General features: G+C 46.5%; 1 protein-coding gene across 2 annotated transcripts; it reads left to right on the forward strand.

Annotated features, from left to right (window-relative positions):
* The first annotated feature begins 1,873 nt into the window (after positions 1–1,873).
* On the forward strand, positions 1,874–15,398 carry LOC136624395 (zinc finger protein 300-like). Of its 2 annotated transcripts, XM_066598371.1 has the most exons (4): positions 1,874–2,092; positions 2,175–2,239; positions 4,048–4,150; positions 13,877–15,398. In XM_066598371.1, the coding sequence occupies exons 1-4, from the start codon at positions 1,945–1,947 to the stop codon at positions 15,127–15,129; spliced, it is 1,569 nt and encodes a 522-aa protein (XP_066454468.1). In that variant the 5' UTR covers positions 1,874–1,944; the 3' UTR covers positions 15,130–15,398. The 2 variants fall into 2 exon arrangements, with proteins under 2 accessions (XP_066454468.1, XP_066454469.1); XM_066598372.1 differs by lacking the exon at positions 1,874–2,092 and having other exon boundaries at positions 2,236–2,273.
* Positions 15,399–25,310: the final 9,912 nt, after the last annotated feature.

Below are 25,310 nucleotides of genomic sequence, written 5' to 3' on the forward strand. Positions count from 1 at the left end.
ATTCTGGGTGGTATGATGCCAGGAGTTTGGGACAGTGTTGCTGCAGACTCTGATTGGCTGCAGCAGTCACCCGACTTTCTCCAAGCCGTACAACCCCAGGCCAGTGCTGGGGCAATGGTAGCCATTTACCTGCATTCCAGGGGGCTGACGATAGGTGAGTATAATGTATTTTGTATTTTACGTGGGGTGCAGAAGTTGGTAAAAAAAAATTTTTGTGACAACCCCCCTTAAAGGCAAGTTTCAGCTGAGGATATTATGGACACATTTCCTCGTCTGTGATACGGACGTGTGTTCCAGTCCAACCACGGGTTTTACTGACCAGAATTCAAAGCATCATAGGTCCCAATAATCCTCTGAGTTCGGGTCAATAAACCTTGCGGTAAAAATCCCATTATTGTGTTTATCATCTTTAGGGTACACGCACAACGACGTTTTTTCATTCATTTTCAGATCCATTCATTTGATAGGGGTAAATTCACATATACTTTTTTGTTTATTCGGATGAATACTCCAAGAAAAAAAATAGCAGCATGTCCGGTTCTTGTCCGAATCTCAGCTGATAATAGTACATCACTGTGTAGTGTCCCGCACATCGGATGCACATGGGTGGGATGGCCAAGTGTTAACTGATCACTGTTACGTCTGAGAATCTCGGGCACAACTTTTTAAATGTCTGTGCTTATGTATCCTTAGACCGTACTTATATTGGCGCGTGCAAGACTGATCCAATACTGAACTTTTAATATGCATTCTTGCATGTTGGTGCAATGTGTGTTTTGTGAAAAAAGGCATCGCTGCACATGAGATTTTCACGTGTGTTAAAATAGCATGTTGTTCAAATAGTAAAATAGAAAAACGGAACATTTACGGTGCACTCGCATAAACACCGTACAGCATGCGATTGTGGTGCAATTTTTTTTTTTGTTATAAAGAAAATAATAAGCAGTATCACCCAAAAATAGGACATTCTGCGATCAGTTCAAGAGAAAAATGGCTCATGTAAATTAACCCATGTAAAATAATGGGCTCTTTTCATGTGCAATTTGTGTGCATCCCGCAAAGCATAAAAATCATACTAAAAATCGCCCGTCTAAAAACACGCATATTCATTGCTGTCTTTGAATCAACTATAATACAGAGATTTGCGGGTGGGGGGGTTACATTGTCTTCTCTTCTTCCCTTTCAGGATACTCAGCTGATATCTTCTATAGCAGATCATTTTCCTGATTGACCCGACAAGAATGGAGAGGAACCGGGACAAGATGGCGGAGGGTATATTCACCCTCACCCTAGAGATACTCTTCCGGCTTACAGGAGAGGTGAGAGATTCTGGGGATGACGTCACGTTCCATCATTCTTATCTATGTCAGTCTCTGGTCACATCTACGGCAGAGGATTTATTGCTGATTCATCATAAATTCCGGGAAAATAATAGAGCCGGTTGTTCTGGCAGAATGACGGAAACCCAACAGATCTACTATCAGGCAATTGGAGGTTGTTGGGGGTCATTATTGTCTGTCATCTGACAGAACCAAAACTCTGATCATTTTGTTCTTCTGCTCCTGTGACTGAGTAGAACAACAGAGATGATGAACACAGATGTGAGGAGAATCTTACTAATTGTTGGACATAACTGGAGACATGAAGGACTCCGGGAATGTCTGCAGGGATATTTATGGATGTATCTCCCCATAAACAGGATTACACGGTAGTGAAGAAGACTTCTAGTGACGACTGTCAGGCCCCGGTATCTGATAGATTGGGAAGACCCCTTAGTCCAATCACAGGGCCTCCACCTCACTCCCTGATACTGGAGGAGATCGATGAACAGAAGATCCTAGAACTCGCCAACAAGATGATTAAGCTGCTGACTGGAGAGGTGACGCTGCTGGGAATGCTGGGACATTATTCAGTAACGCTATGGCGGCATAACATGTCTGGGTGATGACAGTATCATTGTGTTGTCAGGTTCCTATAAGGTGTCAGGACGTCACTGTCTATTTCTCCATGGAGGAGTGGGAGTATTTAGAAGGACACCAGGATCTGTACAAGGACGTCATGATGGAGGACCACCAGCCCCCGCCATCACCAGGTAATAGACAGGACTAAATCCACACGGCCTTTATTATTGGTATGTAGAGAATGAAGTCAGTGGCTGTCTGTGTTTTCTGCAGGTAGAACCAGTAAGAGAACAGCAGCGGAGAGATGTCCCTATCCTTCTCTTCCACAGGATGATCAGGTAGATGGAGAGAAGGTCTCATGAAATCTCTCTGGTCAGTAGGATGGCTGACAAGGTCTTGTGTTCAGTCTAATTATATATTGCACGGAAAATTTTATGAAGTCAAGGTTACTTTAGAGTAACTGAGGAATAAAATGTGTATACACACAGAGGAGCATTAGATTTTTCTCAGGCTGCGTGTACCGATGTCCCTCTGCAGAATATGCCACCCCTCACACTCCTCATTTAGGACCTAAAGAATACTTGCGCCAAATTTTACGATTGTACGACAACAGGAAACTACATTACATAGGGATGCACTTACCTTTGCAATTAGCATTGAATAATTGACTTGTGACCCCTTTACTTTCCCTATTTAGGAACTAAAGCATGCTCCTGTCAAAGTTCATGTTTGTATGACACCAGGAAATTAGAGAATTAGATTTGCTACATTACACAGGGGTGCCAATACTTTTGCACTTAGCATTGCATTTTCAAGTTGTGACCCCTTTACTTTTTCTATTTAGGACCTAAAGAATGGTCATGCCTAATTTCTTGTTTGTTCGACATCATGAAGTTAGAGAATTAGATTTGGTACATTACACAGGGGTGCCAGTATTTTTGCAAAAAGCATTGTAGTTTCAAATTTTGACCCCTATACTTTTACTATATAAGACCTAAAGAATGCTCCTGCCAAATTTCATGTTTGTACGACATCGGAAAGTTAGAAAATTAGATTTGGTACATTACACAGGGGTGCTAGTATTTTTGCAAAAAGCATTGTAGTTTCAAATTTTGACCCCTATGCTTTTACTATATAGGACCTAAAGAATGCTCCTGCCAAATTTCATGTTTCTACGACATCGGAAAGTTAGAGAATTAGATTTGGTACATTGCACAGGTGTGCAAATACATTTGCACTTAGCATTGAATTTTTGAGTTGTGATTCCTTTACGTTTCCTATTTAGGACCTAAAGAATGGTCATGCCGAATTTCATGTTTATGCGACATCGGGAAGTAAGAGAATTACTTAGTCAGTGAGGGCTTTCCTTTATATGTATACTAACTGATAGGCTCGGCCATGCCCAATTTAATTTGATCCAGGTGTTTACATGTTGTTTGCAGGGAAAATTTAATGAAGTCAAGGTTAGTTTAGAGTAACCGAGGAATAAAATATGTATACATATAGAGGAGCGTTAGATTCTCCTCAGGCTGCAAGTACCAATGTCCCTCTGCAGAATGTGCCACCACTTCCACTCTCCCCATATAGGACCTAAAGAATGCTTGAGCCAAATTTCACGCTTGTACGACACCGAGAAGTTACAATACATAGGGGTGCACTTACCATGACCCCTTTGATTTTCCTATTTAGGACCTTAAGAATGATCATCCCAAATTTCATGGTTGTATGACATCAGGAAGTTAGAGAACTGGTCAGTGAGTGAGTGAGGGCTTTCACACACACACACACACACACACACACACACACACACATATATATATATATATATATATATATATATATATATATATATATATATATATATATAATTGTGTAATGAGAAAGCTGGAGATGGCGGGATTACAGCCGACCGCAGACATTAGATCTCCGCATCTTATCACTACTTCTAGTTCTGGAGACTTCTGGTTGGAATAAAGAAGCAACAGGTTGGAGTTATACAGGAGACCTGCAGCTATTTGGCCCAGATCACTACTGCTGTCATGTCATTCCGGCTCCTCATGCTAATTAATGACCTTTTCTGGCCATATAAAACCTTCCACACGACTTCTCCAACTGTGTGATGACTTTTACAATATTTATTTCATAGCTGGTGAAACTGGAGGAAGATCTGATCCCTATTGATGCTACAGAGACACATGTGAGGGGGGATCAGCCGTGTAAGGAGGGGATTCCTACAGATGACCCCCCAGGTGAGACTACATGTAGAGAAGAGTCTGTGTTGTCAGGGTTTTCTGCTGAATTTTGCCTTATTTAGCCAAAAACAATGTTAAGAATTTTTTTCATAATATGCTACTGAAACAAAAATTAGGGGACCTTTTAAGTCACATTAGGATTAAAAGTATCAGTCCCACACACAATAGCAGTTTTTTAAAAATCCATATTAACCTCTTGTAGTTTTTGTTAGTACTATTTTAGAATACATACGACTTTTTGATTGCTTTTTATTACATTTTGTCTCTCATTTTTCCATTGATAGGACTGTGTAAGGGCTCGATTTTTGTGCGGTGACCTGTAGTTTGTAGAGATGAGCGAGCACCAAAATGCTCGGGTGCTCGTTACTCGGGACGAAATTTTCGCGATGCTCGAGGGTTCGTTTCCAATAACGAACCCCACTGAAGTCAATGGGCGACCCGAGCATTTTTGTATTTCGCCGATGCTCGCTAAGGTTTCCTTGTGTGAAAATCTGGGCAATTCAAGAAAGTGATGGGAACGACACAGCAACGGATAGGGCAGGCGAGGGGCTACATGTTGGGCTGCATCTCAAGTTCCCAGGTCCCACTATTAAGCCACAATAGCGGCAAGAGTGCCCCCCCCCCTCCCAACAATTTTTACTTCTGAAAAGCCCTCATTAGCAATGCATACCTTTGCTAAGCACCACACTACCTCCAACAAAGCACAATCACTGCCTGCATGACACTCCACTGCCACTTCTCCTGGGTTACATGCTGCCCAACCGCCCCCCCCTCCCCCCCACAGCGCACACCAAAGTGTTTATGCGCAGCCTTCAGCTGCCCTCATGCCACACCACCCTCATGTCTATTTATAAGTGCGTCTGCCATGAGGAGGAACCGCAGGCACACACTGCAGAGGGTTGGCACGGCTAGGCAGCGACCCTCTTTAAAAGGGGCGGGGCGATAGCACACAATGCTGTACAGAAGCAATGAGAAATAGAATCCTGTGCCACCGCCATCAGGAGCTGCACACGTGGGCATAGCAATGGGGAACCTATGTGCCACACACTATTCATTCTGTCAAGGTGTCTCTGCATGCCCCAGTCAGACCGGGCTTTTTAATTCATAGACACAGGCAGGTACAACTCCCTATTGTGAAGTCCCTGTGGACCCACAGCATGGGTGGGTGCCAGGAAGCCACCGGCGGTACATAAAAATATCCCATTGCATTGCCCAACACAGCTGAGGTAGTAATGTCGTGCATAATGCAGGTGGGCTTCGGCCCACACTGCATGCCCCAGTCAGACTGGGGTTCTTTACAAGTGGAAACAGATGCATTTATAATTCCCTGTGGACCCACAGCATGGGTGGGTGCCAGGAAGCCACCGGCGGTACATAGAAATATCCCATTGCATTGCCCAACACAGCTGAGGTAGTAATGTCGTGCTTAATGCAGGTGGGCTTCGGCCCACACTGCATGCCCCAGTCAGACTGGGGTTCTTTAGAAGTGGACACATGTAGGTTAAACTCCGTGTGCACCTACAGCATGGGTGGCTCCCTGGAACCCACCGGCGGTACACAAAAATATCCCATTGCATTGCCCAACACAGCTGAGGTAGTAATGTCGTGCTTAATGCAGGTGGCCTTCGGCCCACACTGCATGCCCCAGTCAGACTGGGGTTCTTTACAAGTGGAAACAGATGCATTTATAATTCCCTGTGGACCCACAGCATGGGTGGGTGCCAGGAAGCCACCGGCGGTCCATAGAAATATCCCATTGCATTGCCCAACACAGCTGAGGTAATAATGTTGTGCTTAATGCAGGTGGGCTTCGGCCCACACTGCATGCCCCAGTCAGACTGGGGTTCTTTAGAAGTGGACACATGTAGGTTAAACTCCGTGTGCACCTACAGCATGGGTGGCTCCCTGGAACCCACCGGCGGTACACAAAAATATCCCATTGCATTGCCCAACACAGCTGAGGTAGTAATGTCGTGCTTAATGCAGGTGGCCTTCGGCCCACACTGCATGCCCCAGTCAGACTGGGGTTCTTTACAAGTGGAAACAGATGCATTTATAATTCCCTGTGGACCCACAGCATGGGTGGGTGCCAGGAAGCCACCGGCGGTACATAGAAATATCCCATTGCATTGCCCAACACAGCTGAGGTAGTAATGTCGTGCTTAATGCAGGTGGGCTCCGGCCAACACTGCATGCCCCAGTCAGACTGGTAATATGTACCATAACAGTAACCGCGTTGGTGGTAATGTGGTGGTGACTGCGGACCTAGTAGCGCGGTTTTATTTTGTTGGTGGGGGGGCTCTCTTGTTGTGTCGGTAAAGGTGAAATTCTTGGACTGCCACCAGACGAACCAATGCAAAGGCATTTGCCAAGAATGTTTTCATTGTTGGAGGAGGAGGGGGATGTTTTGGAGGCACTACGTGTCCTCTCCACGTGTCCATGGTTATATGCACCTTAACAGTAACCGCGTTGGTGGGAAATGGCCTCGCCGCCATTATGTCTTTGGGAAGCCTCTGTTTCCACACCCCAGAGACATACCATTAGCAGCGGTATAGGCAGAGCCTATAATTCGTAACATTTCAGCCGTAGCATTAGGACAGGCCCCACTAACATATCACTAGCAGCATTCTAGGGGGAGCACAGTCGTAGTTCCATTTCAGTAATAGAAGCAGCCTACACAGGCCCCAGTAACAATTCAGAAGCAGCAGTATAGGAGGAGCACAGTCTTAGTTCCATTTAAGTCATAGTAGCAGCCTAGACAGGCCCCAGTAACAATTCCGAAGCAGCAGTATAGGAGGAGCATAGTCTTAGTTCCATTTAAGTCATTGTAGCAGCCTACACAGGCCCCAGTAACAATTCCGAAGCAGCAGTATAGGAGGAGCACAGTCTTAGTTCCATTTAAGTCATAGTAGCAGCCTAGACAGGCCCCAGTAACCATTCCGAAGCAGCAGTATAGGAGGAGCATAGTTTTAGTTCCATTTAAGTCATTGTAGCAGCCTACACAGGCCCCAGTAACAATTCCGAGGCAGCAGTATAGTGGGAGCGCAGTCTTAGTTCCATTTCAGTAGCTGCAGTAGAGGCAAGGCCCAAGTTACATTTATGTAGCTAAAGTGCAGGCCAACCCCACACACCTTTCTGTACCATGAGTGCAGGCGAAGAACATAGAAATTGCTATGATTACACTGTAGGTGAGGGCCCAAAAAAATTGGTGTACCAACAGTACTAATGTACCTCAGTAAAAATTGGCCATGCCCAACCAAGATGGCAGGTGAAACCCATTAATCGCTTTGGTTAATGTGGCTTAAGTGGTAACTAGGCCTGGAGGCAGCCCAGTTTAACGAAAAATTGGTTCAAGTTAAAGTTCCAACGCTTTTAAGCGCATTGAAACGTATAAAAAATTTTAAGAACAATTCTATGAGTGAGCCTTGTGGCCCTAAGAAAAATTGCCCGTTCAGCGTGATTACGTGAGGTTTCAGGAGGAGGAGCAGGAGGAGGAGGAGGAATATTAGACACAGATTGATGAAGCAGAAATGTCCCCGTTTTGGATGGTGAGAGAGAACGTAGCTTCCATCCGCGGGTGCAGCCTACGTATTGCTTACGTATCGCTGCTGTCCGCTGGTGGAGAAGAGAAGTCTGGCGAAATCCAGGCTTTGTTCATCTTGATGAGTGTTAGCCTGTCGGCACTGTCGGTTGACAGGCGGGTACGCTTATCTGTGATGATTCCCCCAGCCGCACTAAACACCCTCTCCGACAAGACGCTAGCCGCAGGACAAGCAAGCACCTCCAGGGCATACAGCGCTAGTTCAGGCCACGTGTCCAGCTTCGACACCCAGTAGTTGTAGGTGGCAGAGGCGTCACGGAGGACGGTGGTGCGATCGGCTACGTACTCCCTCACCATCCTTTTACAGTGCTCCCGCCGACTCAGCCTTGACTGGGGAGCGGTGACACAGTCTTGCTGGGGAGCCATAAAGCTGTCCAGGCCCTTAAAGACTGTTGCACTGCCTGGGCTGTACATGCTGCTCGATCTCCGCACCTCCCCTGCTACATGGCCCTCGGAACTGCGCCTTCTGCCACTAGCGCTGTCGGATGGGAATTTTACCATCAGCTTGTCCGCAAGGGTCCTGTGGTATAGCAACACTCTCGAACTGCTTTCCTCTTCGGGAATGAGAGTGGGCAGGTTCTCCTTATACCGTGGGTTGTGGGCACGTCGCACAGCAGTCGGTGCACTGGCAGATTAAAGCGATGTTGCAGGGTGCGCAGGGTGGCAGCGTCCGTGTGGGACTTGCGGAAATGTGCGCAGAGCCGGCGTGCCTTTACGAGCAGGTCTGACAAGCGTGGGTAGCTTTTCAGAAAGCGCTGAACCACCAAATTAAAGACGTGGGCCAGGCATGGCACGTGCGTGAGGCTGCCGAGCTGCAGAGCCGCCACCAGGTTACGGCCGTTGTCACACACGACCATGCCCGGTTGGAGGCTCAGCGGCGCAAGCCAGCGGTCGGTCTGCTCTTTCTGACCCTGCAGCAGTTTGTGGGCCGTGTGCCTCTTATCTCCTAAGCTGAGTAGTTTCAGCACGGCCTGCTGAAGCTTGCCCAACGCTGTGCTGCCACGCCGCGCGACACCGACTGCTGCCGACGTGCTGCTGCTGACACATCTTGATTGCGAGACAGAGGTTGTGGAGGAGGAGGAGGAGGAGGGTGCTTTAGTGGAGGAAGCATACACCGCCGCAGATACCACCACCGAGCTGGGGCCCGCAATTCTGGGGGTGGGTAGGACGTGAGCGATCCCAGGCTCTGACTCTGTCCCAGCCTCCACTAAATTCACCCAATGTGCCGTCAGGGAGATGTAGTGGCCCTGCCCGCCTGTGCTTGTCCACGTGTCCATTGTTAAGTGGACCTTGGCAGTAACCGCGTTGGTGAGGGCGCGTACAATATTGCAGGAGACGTGGTCGTGCAGGGCTGGGACGGCACATCGGGAAAAGTAGTGGCGACTGGGAATTGAGTAGCGCGGGGCCGCCGCCTCCATCATACTTTTGAAGGACTCCGTTTCCACAACCCTATACGGCAGCATCTCAAGGCAGATAAATTTTGCTATGTGGACGGTTAACGCTTGAGCGTGCGGGTGCGTGGCGGCGTACTTGCGCTTGCGCTCCAACAGTTGCGCTAGCGACGGCTGGACGGTGCGCTGAACTACACTGGTGGATGGGGCCAAGGACAGCGGAGGTGAGGGTGTGGGTGCAGGCCATAAGACGGTAGTGCCTGTGTCCTGAGAGGGGGGTTGTATCTCAGTGGCAGGTTGGGGCACAGGGGGAGAGGCAGCGGTGCAAACCGGAGGCGGTGAACGGCCTTCGTCCCACCTTGTGGGGTGCTTGGCCATCATATGTCTGCGCATGCTGGTGGTGGTGAGGCTGTTGGTGGTGGCTCCCCGGCTGATCTTGGCGCGACAAAGGTTGCACACCACTGTTCGTCGGTCGTCAGGCGTCTCTGTGAAAAACTGCCAGACCTTAGAGCACCTCGGCCTCTGCAGGGTGGCATGGCGCGAGGGTGCGCTTTGGGAAACAGTTGGTGGATTATTCGGTCTGGCCCTGCCTCTACCCCTGGCCACCGCACTGCCTCTTGCAACCTGCCCTGCTGCTGCCCTTGCCTCCCCCTCTGAAGACCTGTCCTGAGTAGGCGTTGCAAACCAGGTGGGGTCAGTCACCTCATCGTCCTGCTGCTCTTCCTCAGAATCCTCTGTGCCCTCCTCCCTCGGACTTACTGCCCTCACTACTACCTGACTGCAAGACAACTGTGTCTCATCGTCATCGTCCTCCTCACCCACAGAAAGTTCTTGAGACTGTTGGCGGAAGTCCCCAGCCTCATCCCCCGGACCCCGGGAACTTTGCAATGGTTGTGCATCAGTGACGATAAACTCCTCTGGTGGGAGAGGAACCACTGCTGCCCAATCTGAGCAGGGGCCCGAGAACAGTTCCTGGGAGTCTTCACGCAGCTGAGCATATGTCATTGGAGTGGAGTGAGGAGGCTGGGAGGAAGGAGGAGCAGCAGACAGAGGATTCGGATTTGCAGCAGTGGACGGCGCAGAACTGTGGGTGGATGATAGGTTGCTCGAAGCACTTTCTGCCATCCAGGACAGGACCTGCTCACACTGCTCATTTTCTAATAAAGGTCTCCCGCGAGGACCCATGAATTGTGCGATGAATGTCTGGACGCCAGAAACGTGCCTCTCTCCTAATCGCGCAGCAGTCGGCTGCGATACACCTGTATCAGGAGCTCGGCCTGTGCCCACACCCTGACTTGGGCCTCCGCGTCCTCGGCCACGTCCACGTCCTCTAGGCCTACCCCTACCCCTCAGCATGCTGTATTACCAGTGATTTGATTTCCCAGGCAGGAAAGAAATTGGCGCAAACCTGCAGGCCAAATATACTTTTGTTCCTTTTGTTTAAAAGGAAAGGCCCACTGTTATTATTCAATGAATAATAAGTTTAATAACTGTGTTGTGGCCCAGCAAATGTGTCACAGAACTTTAGTGTTGCAGAGTTATTAACTCTGGCAGAGCAGGTATTTCCCAGGCAGGAAAGAAATTGGCGCAAGCCTGCAGTCAACCGTAGCTGGTTGCGTCTGATTTGTTTACGTTCTCCACGCAGCACACACGTACCCAGAGCCCTTAGGACTGACAGAGGCAGGCCAAATATAATTTTTTTCCCTTTTGTTTAAAAGGAAAGGACCCACTGCGTATATTCAATGAATAATAACTGTGTTGTGCCCCTGCAAATGTGTCACAGAACTTTAGTGTTGCAGAGTTATTAACTCTGGCAGAGCAGGTATTTCCCAGGCAGGAAAGAAATTGGCGCAAGCCTGCAGTCAACCGTAGCTGGTTGCGTCTGATTTTTTTACGTTCTCCACGCAGCACACACGTACCCAGAGCCCTTAGGACTGACAGAGGTAGGCCAAATATAATTTTTTTCCCTTTTGTTTAAAAGGAAAGGACCCACTGCGTATATTCAATGAAAAATAACTGTGTTGTGCCCCTGCAAATGTGTCACAGAACTTTAGTGTTGCAGAGTTATTAACTCTGGCAGAGCAGGTATTTCCCAGGCAGGAAAGAAATTGGCGCAAGCCTGCAGTCAACCGTAGCTGGTTGCGTCTGATTTTTTTACGTTCTCCACGCAGCACACACGTACCCAGAGCCCTTAGGACTGACAGAGGCAGGCCAAATATAATTTTTTTCCCTTTTGTTTAAAAGGAAAGGACCCACTGTGTATATTCAATGAATAATAACTGTGTTGTGGCCCTGCCTACACAATTCTGTCCCTGTAGTATCAATGCAGGGTGCAATGCTCTGCACAGCCGATTTTGAGAAAAAAAAAATATGCAACACTGCTAACAGCAGCCTGCACAGTACTGCACACGGTTAAATGTGGCCCTAGAAAGGACCGTTGAGGTTCTTGAAGGCTACACTCACTCCTAACACTCTCCCTGCCTAAGCACCACTTCTGTCCCTAATGCCGGGTGCAATGCTCTGCACAGCCGATTTTGAGAAGAAAAAAAAAGCAACAGAGCTAACTGCAGCCTGCACACAGGTAGATGTGGCCCTAAGAAGGTCCTTTGGGGTTCTTGAAGCCTACACTAACTCCTAACGCTCTCCCTACAGCAGCTCCGGCACCAGCAGCACTGTCCCTCAGCTAACTCACAAGGCATCTGAGGCGAGCCGCGGGAGGGGCCGACTTTTATACTCGGGTGACATCTGATCTCCCCAGCCACTCACAGCAGGGGGGTGGTATAGGGCTGGAACAACACAGGAGGAAGTTGTAATGCCTTCTCTGTCTTTCAATTGGCCAGAAAAGCGCGCTAACGTCTCAGAGATTAAACTGAAAGTAACCCGAACACCGCGTGGTACTCGTTACGAGTAACGAGCATCCCGAACACCCTAATATTTGCCCGAGCATCGAGCTCGGACGAGTACATTCGCTCATCTCTAGTAGTTTGCATTGGTACCATTTTGGGGAACATATAAAACTTTTTGATAGCTTTTCATTCTTTTTTTTTTTCTGATGGAGACCTAAGTAGACCTTTATGGATGTAGTAATACCAATTTGTAGATTTTTTTAATTTTACTTTAGATTTTTACAATCCTAATAAAAAAACACTGTTTATTTCTCGACTTTTGCATTGGGAGACACAGTTGAAAACTATGGGTATAGCTACTACCACTATAGGGTGTACACTAAGCAAAAAAAAAGTGTTAGTTTCTCCTCCCAGCTATACACCTCATGCAGAAGCCAGCTAATCAGTTTTAGCTCAGAGTCTCGGAGCTCTACTGTCTATGGTAGTTAGGTGAGTATTTTCTCCACTGAGGTAAGTATTCTCTCCTCCCTCTTTTCCTTCCTCTTTCTTTTTACCACCACCACTGCAGCCAACTTTCTTTACTCTACTTCCAACCCCCCCACCCACCCAACAAAACCAGTCAACCTATACCAAGCTTCCTAGCAGATGCTCCTTGCGTGGCATATTCCTAGGGAGTATGAAGATTTCCCTATGAGAGACAGTTGACTAGCCAATAATGTTTCTACAGCTATTTGTGGTAAGAGTTCTCATCTACCAGAAAACAAAGCCAGCCACGTGTGGTTCTGCACAGAAGAAGAGGCTCCAGATTTGTTTCTTTTGCGGCTGGAAAACAAAACACTCTCCTACAAACTGCGCCCGTCCTGGTGTCCCTGGCCACTATACTCCAAGCCCGCCTATACTAAATCTTCTATGTGTATGGCTGTTCAGAACCACGGCAATCAGAGTGGGGTGATGACTTTTTTTATTCAAGGAGACCTAACTCACTCATGGCTCAGACATCTATGTTCAGAAGGTTATCTCTTCGAGCTATGCCATATAGTTTTCTACAAACCCAAAGATTGCTTCTTCAGTTCGAAAATTCCGATCTCTCCTTCATAGTGCAATGCTTTGGCTTATGTGATACACACTTTCTCCTCTAAGGGTGTAATTGTCCCTGTTTCGCCATAAACAGTGCAGGGGGTTATATTCCAATCTCTTCACAAGGAGGACGGCACTGTCCGACCTGTTCTGCATCTGAAGAGATTAAATCAATATGTCAAGGTTCAACAGTTCAGCGTGGAGTTGTTGAGATCTGTCATTGCGCCCATGGGAGTTTCTGTCATCCATTGATATTAAGCGATTCACCTAGTGATTAGTGAATAGTTTACAAAGTAATAGAGGATGCACTTACTTGGATGAGGAGTTTGCAGGCACCAGTGATCCTCTAGGTTTGCTTTTAATGTAAGAGGCTTTATATCTATTAGTTCCACGCTTGAAAAAGGAGGTGAATCTGTTTATAAACACTCCAAAACACGTTGCACTTCTCTGTAATTCCTGTACTGTTTGTCCAGTGCAGGACAACCTGAATAATGTGTGATACTTTCTTCTTAAAGCTTCTGTGCTCTGTAACCTTACTAGCTGTATGAGCCGTGGATAAGATCAGCAGCTGAGAGCTCCAGCTGTATGTACTAGTTAAACGTCAACGCATGGGAAAACACAACAAAAGCTTATTGGCTAAAATAACTGGTCCTTTAGGATGGCTGTCAGTAGATTAGGTGCTCCACGAATTATTGTGGCTCATGTAAATGGGAAAAACCTTTAACAATTTATATGCAAATGTTATAAACTATTAGTATAATTGTAATGTTATATTCAAAAATATTAAAATTCATTTTATTCTTGCCAGATGACAAAACTAGAAACTCCAAAGGACATCTGATATCAACAGATTATGAAGTGGAAGATCCTGGTATCATACAAGATACAAATGAAAAGCCGGCTATTATCCCAAATATGCCCTCAGCCCTTCACAGCAAAAATCTATCTTCTGATCCTTCTAAACATGTTTCATCTTCTGATTCATTAAAGAATGTTAAACAAAATAAAATTTACAGAACAGATGTTGAACAACAAAGAGTTCACACAGGGGAGAAGCCATATTCATGTTCTGAATGTGGGAAGTCTTCTAACAATAAATCAGATCTTGTTAAACATCAGAGAATTCATACAGGGGAAAAGCCATATTCATGTTCAGAATGTGGGAAATGTTTTAACCAACAATCAAATCTTGTGTTACATCAGAGAAATCACACAGGGGAGAAGCCATATTCATGTTCTGAGTGTGGTAAATGTTTTAACCGAAAATCAAATCTTTTGTTACATCAGAGAATTCACACAGGGGAGAAGCCATTTTCATGTTCTGAATGTGGAAAATGCTTTAACAATAAATCAAATCTTGTGTTACATCAGAGAAATCACACAGGGGAGAAGCCATATTCATGTTCTGAATGTGGGAAACGTTTTAACCAAAAATCAAGTCTTGTGTTACATCAGAGAATGCACACAGGGGAGAAGTCACATTCTTGTTCTGAATGTGGGAAATGTTTTAACAAAAAATCAAGTCTTGTTTTACATCAGATAATTCACATAGGAGAGAAGCCATATTCATGTTCTGAATGTGGGAAATGTTTTAAGCTAAAATCAAATCTTGTGTTACATCAGATAATTCACACGAGGGAAAAGCCCCATTCTTGTTCTGAATGTGGGAAATGTTTTAACCAAAAATCAAGTCTTGTTTTACATCAGATAATTCACACAGGGGAGAAGCCATATTCATGTTCTGAATGTGGGAAAGGTTTTAACCGAAAATCAAGTCTTGTGGTACATCAGAGAATTCACACAGTGGAGAAGCCATATTCATGTTCTGAATGTGGGAAATGTTTTAACCAAAAGTCATATCTTGTGTTACATCAGAGAATTCATACAGGGGAAAAGCCATATTCATGTTCAGAATGTGGGAAATGTTTTAGCCAAAAATCAAGTCTTGTGAGACATCAGATAATTCACACAGGGGAGAAGCCATTTTTATGTCCTGAATGTGGGAAATGTTTTAACCGAAAGTCAAGTCTTGTGTTACATCAGAAAACTCACACAGGGTAGAGAAGATGATATTTTTATGTTCTGAATATGGGAAATCTTTTCACACATAAATATGTTCTTATTAAACATTAGAAAAAACACACAGAGGAGAAGCCACATTCATGTTAGGAATATGGGAACTGTTTTAAACATAAATCACATCTTGCTGTACATCAGACATGTATCTTCCTGATTGTGGAAAATGTTTTAAGCCGAAATCAACTCTCATTAAAAATCAGAAAATTCACACAAGGGAAGAAGCCATTTTTATGTTCAGAATGTGGGGGAAAAGCCATTTACATGTTTAGATTGTGGTGAATGTTTTATGCATCATTTACATGTTTAGATTGTGGTGAATGTTTTATGCATAAATCAACTGTCGTTACTCATCTGAGAATTCACACAGGGGAGAAGCCATTTTCACGTTGAGAATGAGAAATGTTTTGTATTCAAAAGATTTTTATTGAAACTTTAAGGGTAATAGACAAAACACGAATACAATGAGGTATCAAAGATTTAACATATAAGTTGTGATGAAATAAATTGTTTAACTTGTCCTATTGTCTTTTGCCTAATAACAATTGACTCATATTTTCATGTAAACTTAGGAGTAATTTTGTTGGTGACATATGCCACCTCTCCGTATATACCTCTCAAGTATGAATATACCAGAAGCCCTGCTTATGATAATCACCTATGGTGTAACAGCTGGCGCCTGAACAGGGACCAAGTGACCAGAACCTCTGATCCGACTTACTCTCGAACGGATAGAATGCACAGACCCATAATCAGGACCATGCTGGCTGGTAAGAAACTGTTATTCTTATCCCTCATTGTGTCTCTGTGCTTTTGTCTGTTCAAAGTTAGGTAAGTATGTTCATTTATATTGAGTGGTTCATTTAAGGTCTAAATTTGGTTCATTTTATATGACAAAGAACCCTGTCAAACAAGCTGTCTCGTTGTCTGGGTTTGAATGAATGTGTAACCCAATGTGTTTGAAGGCCATAATAGTGTCAATAGGTTGAATAATTGTCGTAGTGTGGATGTTCTATGATCTAAGTTCCCTAATCTACTGGTAATGTGTTCCCGATCCCTGACGAGGGACAGATTGTTTAGGTGGGTCCTGCCCTGTGAAGCCTGAGTTTTTAGGGGCACGCAGAGGAAATACCTGTGTATGTGGTTTAGGTGGGTCCTGCCCTGTGAAGACTTGAGTTTTTAGGGTTACGAAGAGGGAACAATTATACTGTAGGACAAGTGTCTGACTTGTGACAAAAATCACTTGCCATAGTAAACATATCCTCAGACGGGGTTACCGTCTCCTCAAATAAGGAGGAAAAAAGTTATTAAAAACCCATGTAGATTACCAGTGACACATGGGTAACAGATGGTCTAAGAAAGCCACCTCAGATGAGTCAGAATGAATATTGACCTAAAACATAGTAAAGAATATGGAAGGTAAAGAAATAGCCAAAGAATGCAAGGCTTTGATGCCTATCATGAAACAGGACACCAGACATGGGACCCTTAGTTCCCGGCTGTAAATAGCAGTATAGGAATGCGCCACAAGGTCTTCTAACAATCTTGTTCACAAATATCCAATCCCCAAGATGTCAGGAGAGCTGCAGGACATGAAGAGGGTTTCCCTTACGAAAAGGGAACCCCCGCAAGAGAATGTAGATAGAAAACTATTAGAAAAAGGCGTCACTGCGCTTCGTGATATTGTGCTATGAGTGATAGTCCCCGGCTGTGGTCAAATGCAATGATAGAATATAAAGGCAGTTTTAAAGATGCTAAAATGGAGGTTGGGACAGATGTGCCTGCCTGGTTTCTAAAGGGAAGATAGAAGAATGAATTGAAAATGATGGGGTCATTAATTACAGAAGGAGAAAGACAGCATCACTAATAAAGTGCCAGATCCTGAGAAACAACCCATGGGGTTCTACAGAGCTTGTCTACAGTTAGCAGGAGTTTATGGCTGTTATAAAAACCTGAAAGAAGTGGCCAGGCATAAGGCTGACCCCTTCTTCTTTCCCTTGATGATGGAGGAGTTTGACCTACCACTTAACCCTTAAATTACCACTTAAATTAGACGCGCTTGCGCTGAAGGGGCCGCTCCGAGGTGCTCGCGCCGCACAGGTCTTCTGTGCATGCGCAGAAGACTTCTGCGGCACGAGCACGTCAGAGCCGGACAGAAGAGGGCAGACTGCGCAAGCGCGTCTAATCCAGGCAGGAGAAGGCTTCGGTCGGCGCCATGGAGACGGGGACGCCAACACCGGAGGGGGTAAGTGTATAACTTCTGTATGGCCAATATTTAATGCACGATGTATATTGCAAAGTGCATTAATATGGCCATACAGAAGTGCTTAACCCCACTTGCTTTTGCGGGACAACCCCTTTAAATTCAGTGCAACCTAAAAATCGTTGTTCACTTTTATCAGTAGTTCTCCATGGGGGAGTGCTGATAGCATTGTTTCCCCTTGAAAAACAAAGGATCTGAACACAGATAATAGCCCCAGGCTATTAACTGTGTTCAGGGAAGGCTTCATTTGCACACCTAATTAGTATTTAAGTAGCTGAGTAGCTATTTAAATACCAATGATTTATGCAAAATGATCGCTCAAAGCTGTCACTCAAACTGTTGTTTGAGGGATCTTTGAGCGATCATCTCCCCATGTAAACCAGCCTTAAAGGGGTTGTCCCGCAGAAGCAAGTGCAGTTATGCACTTCTGTATGGCCATATTAATGCACTTTGTAATATACATCGTGCATTAAATGTTGGCCATACAGAAGTTATACACTTCCCCTCTCCTGGTGCTGGCGTCCCCGTCTCCATGGCAACGAGCAAACTGCTTCTCTGGTTGCCGGAACAGTCGCGCTTGCGCAGAGAGGAATCCCCTTCTGTAAGGTCCTTGCTTACGAGCTGCATCCTGGCTCCTCCCCCTTCTTAGCGGCATCGCATACCTCCGCCCCCGTCACATGGTGCCGATCAGCCAATGAGGTGGCTGGAATCGGCAATGGAGCTCAGACAGCAGAAGAACATCCACAGTGCACCATGGAAGAAGACCCGTGGTGCATCGTGGGAGAAGACCAGCGGCAGCCATCTTGGAAAGAAGATTTTTTAAAGTTGCTGAACGGGGATTCAGGTAAGGGAATTTTTTTTTTTTTTAATAACACCTGGCAGCAGTATTCTTTTACAGGTACTGGGGGACTGGGCAAAAAAAAAATCACTTTAGGCGCGGGACAACCGCTTTAAATCTTCACATAGTGCCATTGCAACATATGATTAACAGGCTGCAGGAGTGGATACAGACAACATGCACCCCCACATACAATAGATCCAACGTGCCCCGACTACTTGCTCATTAAAGCAGATGAAGGTTTTTATTGAAAATTGACAGTGAAATTTGTTATACAGTTCTATTAATTGTCTAGATAAGTTTTCTTTGTTCTATGGGAGATGAAGTAAGTTCTAAAGTGTGGGGCTCTGTCCTATAATGTGCTTGCTTGTCTGTGAAAAGATTTGTGAATTGAAAATGTGTTATATTTTGCTGCACAAGAGAATGGGGATGTAATATTTGTCTATTCTGATCATAAATAATGTGGATCTGTTATTTTTGTGAATTTGTGTGTGGGGGTGTGAAGGGCCCTTGTGCAAATTATATTGTGTTATATGGTATGTATACTGTTCGATTGCTGTATATGAAGTGTGAAAGAAATGCTCTAACAGAGGACAAGCACACCAGGGGTGGAGCTAGGTAATGTAAGGAGAGGGCAGGGAAGAAAAGTATGAAACAACTTTGTGTCTCCTTGACACAGACCAGCTTAGAAGAGAGTGTATTTTTATTTCAGTAAATGTGTGTAATATATATATATATATATATATATATACTGTATATATATTATTTCTTTAGACTTGTTTTACTTGCAGGCTACTGTGACTGAGACCGCTTGTGTAAGGCACAGTGGACCTGTTTTTAGGCGCACTATTCATTACTCTCTCCCATTTTGCCATCTTTGCTTTGGTGTCATGGCCTCTTTAGATAAATCCTGTACATGTGCATGGTTTGGAGGAGTTACATAATTTTTTTATGGTAAAGGGTCGGTACTGTTAGGTTGTGCTGGCTCGGATCTGTTGTGCTACATTGGTTTCTAGCAGCACAGCCTCACAGGTGTGGAATGATTGAGCTGGCTGGGTGTGGTGTTCTCCTGCTAGCCAATCACCACCAGTCTGGTTGCAGATAAATATCCTCCCTCTGCAAGAGGAAGCTGGTATCCCTTCACTTTAGGGTTTGTTGGTTTTGCATGCCTGTACTTGTGTTATGTGTTTGAACATGGGTTAGTCCAGTGTTTGGCAGGTGGCCATACATTAGGTGTGAATAGCCTTGTTCTGTTTATATGGTGTGAACAGTGTCACGTTCTGTATGTCTGAACAGGGGGCTAGACATGAGGAGTGAACAGTCCTCTTCTATATGGTAGTGTGTTTGGCATGCGAACCCTAGTGTGTTGCTGTGTGAATGGTGTCCTGTGCTGCCTGTTTTGTGTCTTGCTAGAGTAGGGACTGCAAGACTCAAGAAGCCTTGTCGTGGCCTTGCAGCTGAAGTTTATTGGCCAATGTACAAACTAATCCCTCGCTTTTATATTCAGCTTTACCATCTGCTTTAGTGTGCGAGGATGAGTGAGTTTGTGCATTCAATGTGTTTGTTTTGCCTGGTTGAGAGTATCACCCTGTCAGATAGAGCAGGGCCGCGGTTCCAGCGTGGGGCTGCCTCCATAGAGGCGATCACTCTGCTTGTTAGGTAGGGCCTTGCCACTTCCCTGCAGCATAGGGTCAATTGTCCGAAAACCTGTGTCTTTGGGTCACGTTCATGTGGGCCCAGTGCTTAGTTGCCCACACGAACATAACACTAATGCTCGTCTATGTGTATATATAAGAAGGGGCTGCAACCTCAAGTCTGTGGGTAAATTTGAATAGAATAGGGTGTTACCTTTGACTGTAAAAGTGAGGACAGTGGGGGGGGGGTAGCACATTCTGCATAGGGACATCAGTACATGTAGTCTGAGGAGAATCTAATGCTCCTCTATGTGTATACATATTTTATTGCTTGTTTCCTTTGAAGTAACCACAGAGTATTTTCGTGCGAAAAATAAACAAGCCCGGTTTTAAGGAACCAGAGAGCAGACTCAGCAGCCAGAGCAGCAGCAGCTTGACTTGCCTTGAATGCGATAGCCTGGATGCGCCCGAAGAGGAGGTGGATATCTCTCTGTTGCCTAAATTTTAGGAACAGGCCTTAAAAAGAGAAAAGGAATATTGGCAAAATTGAGAAGCGAACAGAACGCTACCAGGGTCTGGCAGAAGAATAAACTCCTGTGTCTCCCCTGCACTCTCTTTTCCATGATGTCAGTCCTGCGCCAAGGGCCAACCCATCAATCCAAGGAGGTAATGTATGGTATAGTATCATCTGCTTCACTTGCTCCAGGGTTCAACACTTCTTGCAGCCTGATTTATACAGGGATGCATGGTACTCGCCAATTACAATCCAGTCCAATCGGTCACGGTACCTTGACCAATTGGACTATTCATTTCAGTGACTGCAAATTGACAATATACAGCTATCAAAAGTAGGTGTTTGGAGTTTGTTCGTTTGCATAGACCTCTTTTTAAGTTTTTGCTAGAGGAGTGGCTTTTAAAATAATATGACACATCAAGCATACAAAAGCATTGAATCTCCTGACCCCGAGGAAGCTTGGGGCGAAACATGTGTCGGGCGTAGGTGGTAAGGTGGGCTTTATACATTATGTACTGCTGTTTAGATGTATAAATTCAATGCTTTGTATGCTTGAGGTGTCATTGTATACGATTAAATGTTTGTTGGTATGTAGGGGGATGATTTTGGTGTCATTCAATTCCTTAGATGCTGACCAGAGCCATAAAATCTAAAAACTTGAGGTGCCTACATTCAGTGACCCATGTTAAATATAGCAGCGCTTTCAGCCAGCAGAGGCGTTATGCAGATTCAACCATTGCTAAGCGAAGTTCATAGTCTGGCGAGTATGTCTATAGTCTGGGGGAGAGAACCAGTGTGGGGGGGGGGAGAAGCGGCGTTTTGTGGGGAGAGAAGCGGCATGGACAGGGGGGGAGAAGCGGCATGGGGAGGGGGGAGAGAAGTGGCATGGAGTGGGGATTAAGTGGCATGGAGTTCGGGGGAGAGAAGCGGTATCGAGGAGGTGAGATAAGCAGCAATGAGGGGGGTGAGAAGCGTAATGGAGGTGGGGAGAAAAGTGGCATAGAGTGGGGGGGGAAGCGGCATAGAGTGGGGGGGGGAAGCGGCATAGAGTGGGGGGGGAAGCGGCATAGAGTGGGGGGGGAAGCGGCATAGAGTGGGGGGGGGGAAGCGGCATAGAGTGGGGGGGGGAAGCGACATGGAGTGGGAGGAGGGGAACGACATGGAGTAGGAGGAGGGGAACGGCATGGAGTAGGAGGAGGGGAACGGCATGGAGTGGGAGGAGGGGAACGGCACGGAGTGGGAGGAGGGGGGGGGAATGGCGTGGGAGGAGGGGGGGAACGGCGTGGGAGGAGTGGGGGAACGGCGTGGGAGGAGGGGGGGAACGGCATGGAGTGGAGGGGGAGAAGCGGCATGGAGTGGGGGGGATAAGCGGCATGGAGTGGGGGGGATAAGCGGCATGGAGTGAGGGGGATAAGCGGCATGGAGTGGGGGGGATAAGCGGCATGGAGTGGGGGGGATAAGCGGCATGGAGTGGGGGGGATAAGCGGCATGGAGTGGGGGGGATAAGCGAAAGGGAGGTAGAAAAGGGGGAAGAGAAGCGGCATGGGGAGAGGGGGGAAAGAGAAGAGTCATGGAAAGACATGGGAGAGAAGAGGCATGGAAAGACAGGGGAGAGAAGAGGCATGGAAAGACAGGGGAGAGAAGAGGCATGGAAAGACAGGGGAGAGAAGAGGCATGGAAAGACAGGGGAGAGAAGAGGCATGGAAAGACAGGGGAGAGAAGAGGCATGGAAAGACAGGGGAGAGAAGAGGCATGGAAAGACAGGGGAGAGAAGAGGCATGGAAAGACAGGGGAGAGAAGAGGCATGGAAAGACAGGGGAGAGAAGAGGCATGGAAAGACAGGGGAGAGAAGAGGCATGGGAAGACAGGGGAGAGAAGAGGCATGAAAAGACGGGAGAGAAGAGGCATGGAAAGACAGGGGAGAGAAGAGGCATGGAAAGACGGGAGAGAAGAGGCATGGAAAGACAGGGGAGAGAAGAGGCATGGAGAGGCGGGAGAAAGAGGAAGAGACAGGCAGGAGAACAGAAGTGGCATGGAAAGAGAGAGGGGGGAGATTAACAATAACCATTTTTCCATAGATTTTATATTTGCATAGTGAACATCGGGTCAATCTAGTAACATAAAAATGGCTACATTTTTATATATATCTCAAAAGTTATTTACACTTCAAAAGGAAAAACAGTTTGAACCAAATGTATGATGTAACTGTTAGGTACACTGTTCAGACACAATCTTCTGCTTCAGTGTCTGGCAGAGATGGGCGTCCTCTCATTTTCCCTGTGCTTATATTTATTCTTGTTCAGCACTCCTAAGGTTAATGGTTTATGGGTCTTCTGTTCAGCTGATGCACCTTTTCTAATCACTGCTCTATATAGCCGCTCTGGGCCTTTCAGATCTTGCTGTAGTTATCCTAGGAGACTTAAACATCCCAACTAATGACTCCATCTCTCCCTTGGTCTCTCTCAACTCACAGCCTCTCCCACTCACAGGGATGAAAACACTCTTGATCTGGTCTTCCTCAGTCTCTGCCCTGCTTCCAACTTCACTAACTCCCCTTTCCCACTCTCAGATCATAACCTCCTCTCTTTCTGTCACGCTCCCTAACATCTCTCCAGACCCACCTATCTACTGTACCTACAGGAACCTTTAAGCCTTTCACATCCAGGACTTTCCTGAATCCCTACAGTCCTCTCTGTCGCCTATCTCTCTCCTCTCCTGCCCCAAACTGGCTGCCGCTCACTACAACACCGCTCTCAAACATGCCCTGGATGAAGCGGCACCCCCCATGACCCGAGCCATCCGATGTAGAATGGGGCAACCCTGGCTCACGCCTCAAACACACTTCATCCGGCGGTGCTCTAGATGTGCTGAACGGCTGTGGAGGAAGTTGCAAACGTCCGCATACTTCCTCCACTACAAATTCATGCTCAGAACCTACAACCTCACCCTCCACCATGCCAAACAAGTCTACTTCACCCCTCTAGTCTCCTCACTATCGCACAACCTTAAACGGCTCTTTGATACTTTTCACTCCCTTCTCAGCCCTAAACCGCAGTCCCCTGTGACAGATCTCAGTGCTGCAGAGTTGGCTGCTTACTTCAAAGAGAAAATTGATGACATCAGTCAGGAAATAACTGCCCAATCCCAAACTAGCCCTGACCCTAGTCTTCTCAGCACTGCATCTAGCTCCTGCTCACTGTCTGAACTCAAACCAACGACAGAGGAAGTCTCCAAATTGCTCTTCTCTGCTCGCCCCACCACCTGCGCTAGCAACCCTCTCCCCTCACACCTCCTCCCCCTCTCCCCAGTGGTCATCTCCCATCTCACCACTATATTCAACCTCTCTCTGACCTCTTTCCCTCTTCTTTCAAACACGCCATCATATCCCCACTGCTAAAGAAGCCGACTCTTGACGCCACTGATGCTGCCAACTACCAACCCATCTCTAATCTCCCCTTCATCTCCAAACTACTAGAACGCCTAGTTTCCTCCCGCCTTGTAAACTATCTATCAGAGAACTCTCTCCTAGACCCCCTACAGTCTGGCTTCCGACCCCAACACTCGACAGAAACTGCCCTTACAAGGGTATCCAATGACCTACTGACAGCCAAATCGAGGGGCAATTACTCCCTACTGATCCTCCTCGACCTCTCCGCAGCATTTGACACTGTTGACCGTAAACTCCTCCTCAGTATGCTTCTCTCCATCGGTCTAAAGGAGACTGCTCTCTCCTGTTTCTCCTCCTACCTATCTGACCGCTCTTTCAGAGTCTCCCTTGGTGCCTTCCCCTTCTCTTCCGCTTGCTGTTGGGGGTCCCCTAGGGCTCGGTCCTCGGCCCCCCTTCACAGCCCCTATTGGACAAACCATCAGGAGATTTGGCCTCCAATACCACCTGTATGCTGACGACAGGCAGCTATACCTCCTTCCCGTGACATCTCTGCACCTTTCCTCCAAAACATCACCGACTGTCTGTCCGCTGTCTCTAACACTATGTCCTCTCGCTACCTAAAATGAAACCTCTCTAATAGAGATGAGCGAACGTACTCGTCCGAGCTTGATATTCGTGCGAATATTAGGGTGTTCGGGATGCTCGTTACTCGTAACGAGCACCATGCGGTGTTCGGGTTACTTTCACTTTCTTCCCTGAGACGTTAGCGCGCTTTTCTGGCCAATTGAAAGACAGGGAAGGCATTACAATTTCCTCCTGTGTTGTTCCAGCCCTATACCACCCCCGTGCTGTGAGTGGCTGGGAAGATCAGATGTCACCCGAGTATAAAAGTCGGCCCCTCCCGCGGCTCGCCTCAGATGCCTTGTGAGTTAGCTGAGGGACAGTGCTGCTGGTACCGGAGCTGCTGTAGGGAGAGTTTTAGTAGTTAGTGTAGGCTTCAAGAACCCCAAAGGTCCTTATTAGGGCCACTAATACCTGTGTGTAGGCTGTTGTTAGCAGTGGCTATTTTTTATTTTTTTCTCAAAATCGGCAGTGCAGAGCATTGCACCCGGCATTAGGGACAGAAGTGTTGCATAGGCAGGGAGAGTGTTAGGAGTGAGTGTACCCTTCAAGAACCTCAACGGTCCTTTCTAGGGCCATATTTAACCGTGTGCAGTACTGTGCTGGCTGCAGTTAGCTGTGCTGCATATTTTTTTTTCTTCTCAAAATCGGCAGTGCAGAGCATTGCACCCTCCATTGATACTACAGGGAAAGAATTGTGTAGGCAGGGCCACAACACAGTTATTATTCATTGAATATACGCAGTGGGGCCTTTGCTTGTAAAAAAAGGGAAAAAAATTCTATTTGGCCTGCCTCTGTCCGTCCTAAGGTCTCGGGGTACGTGTGTGCTGCGTGTACAAGTTTAAAAAATCAGACGCACCCAGCTACGGTTTACTGCATGCTTGCGCCATTTTCTTTCCTGACTGGGA

This window comes from Eleutherodactylus coqui, chromosome 4 (assembly GCF_035609145.1).
Source record: "Eleutherodactylus coqui strain aEleCoq1 chromosome 4, aEleCoq1.hap1, whole genome shotgun sequence".
In the NCBI taxonomy this organism is placed as follows: Eukaryota; Metazoa; Chordata; class Amphibia; order Anura; family Eleutherodactylidae; genus Eleutherodactylus; species Eleutherodactylus coqui.

What these genes read in the sequence shown, in the direction of transcription:
- LOC136624395 (XM_066598371.1), top strand. Translation starts at nt 1,945, where the DNA reads ATGACAGTATCATTGTGTTGTCAGGTTCCTATAAGGTGTCAGGACGTC. An exon ending in CCAGCCCCCGCCATCACCAG is followed by an intron (nt 2,093 to 2,174) that starts GTAATAGACAGG and finishes TGTTTTCTGCAG; the next exon opens with GTAGAACCAGTAAGAGAACA. An exon ending in CTCTTCCACAGGATGATCAG is followed by an intron (nt 2,240 to 4,047) that starts GTAGATGGAGAG and finishes TTTATTTCATAG; the next exon opens with CTGGTGAAACTGGAGGAAGA.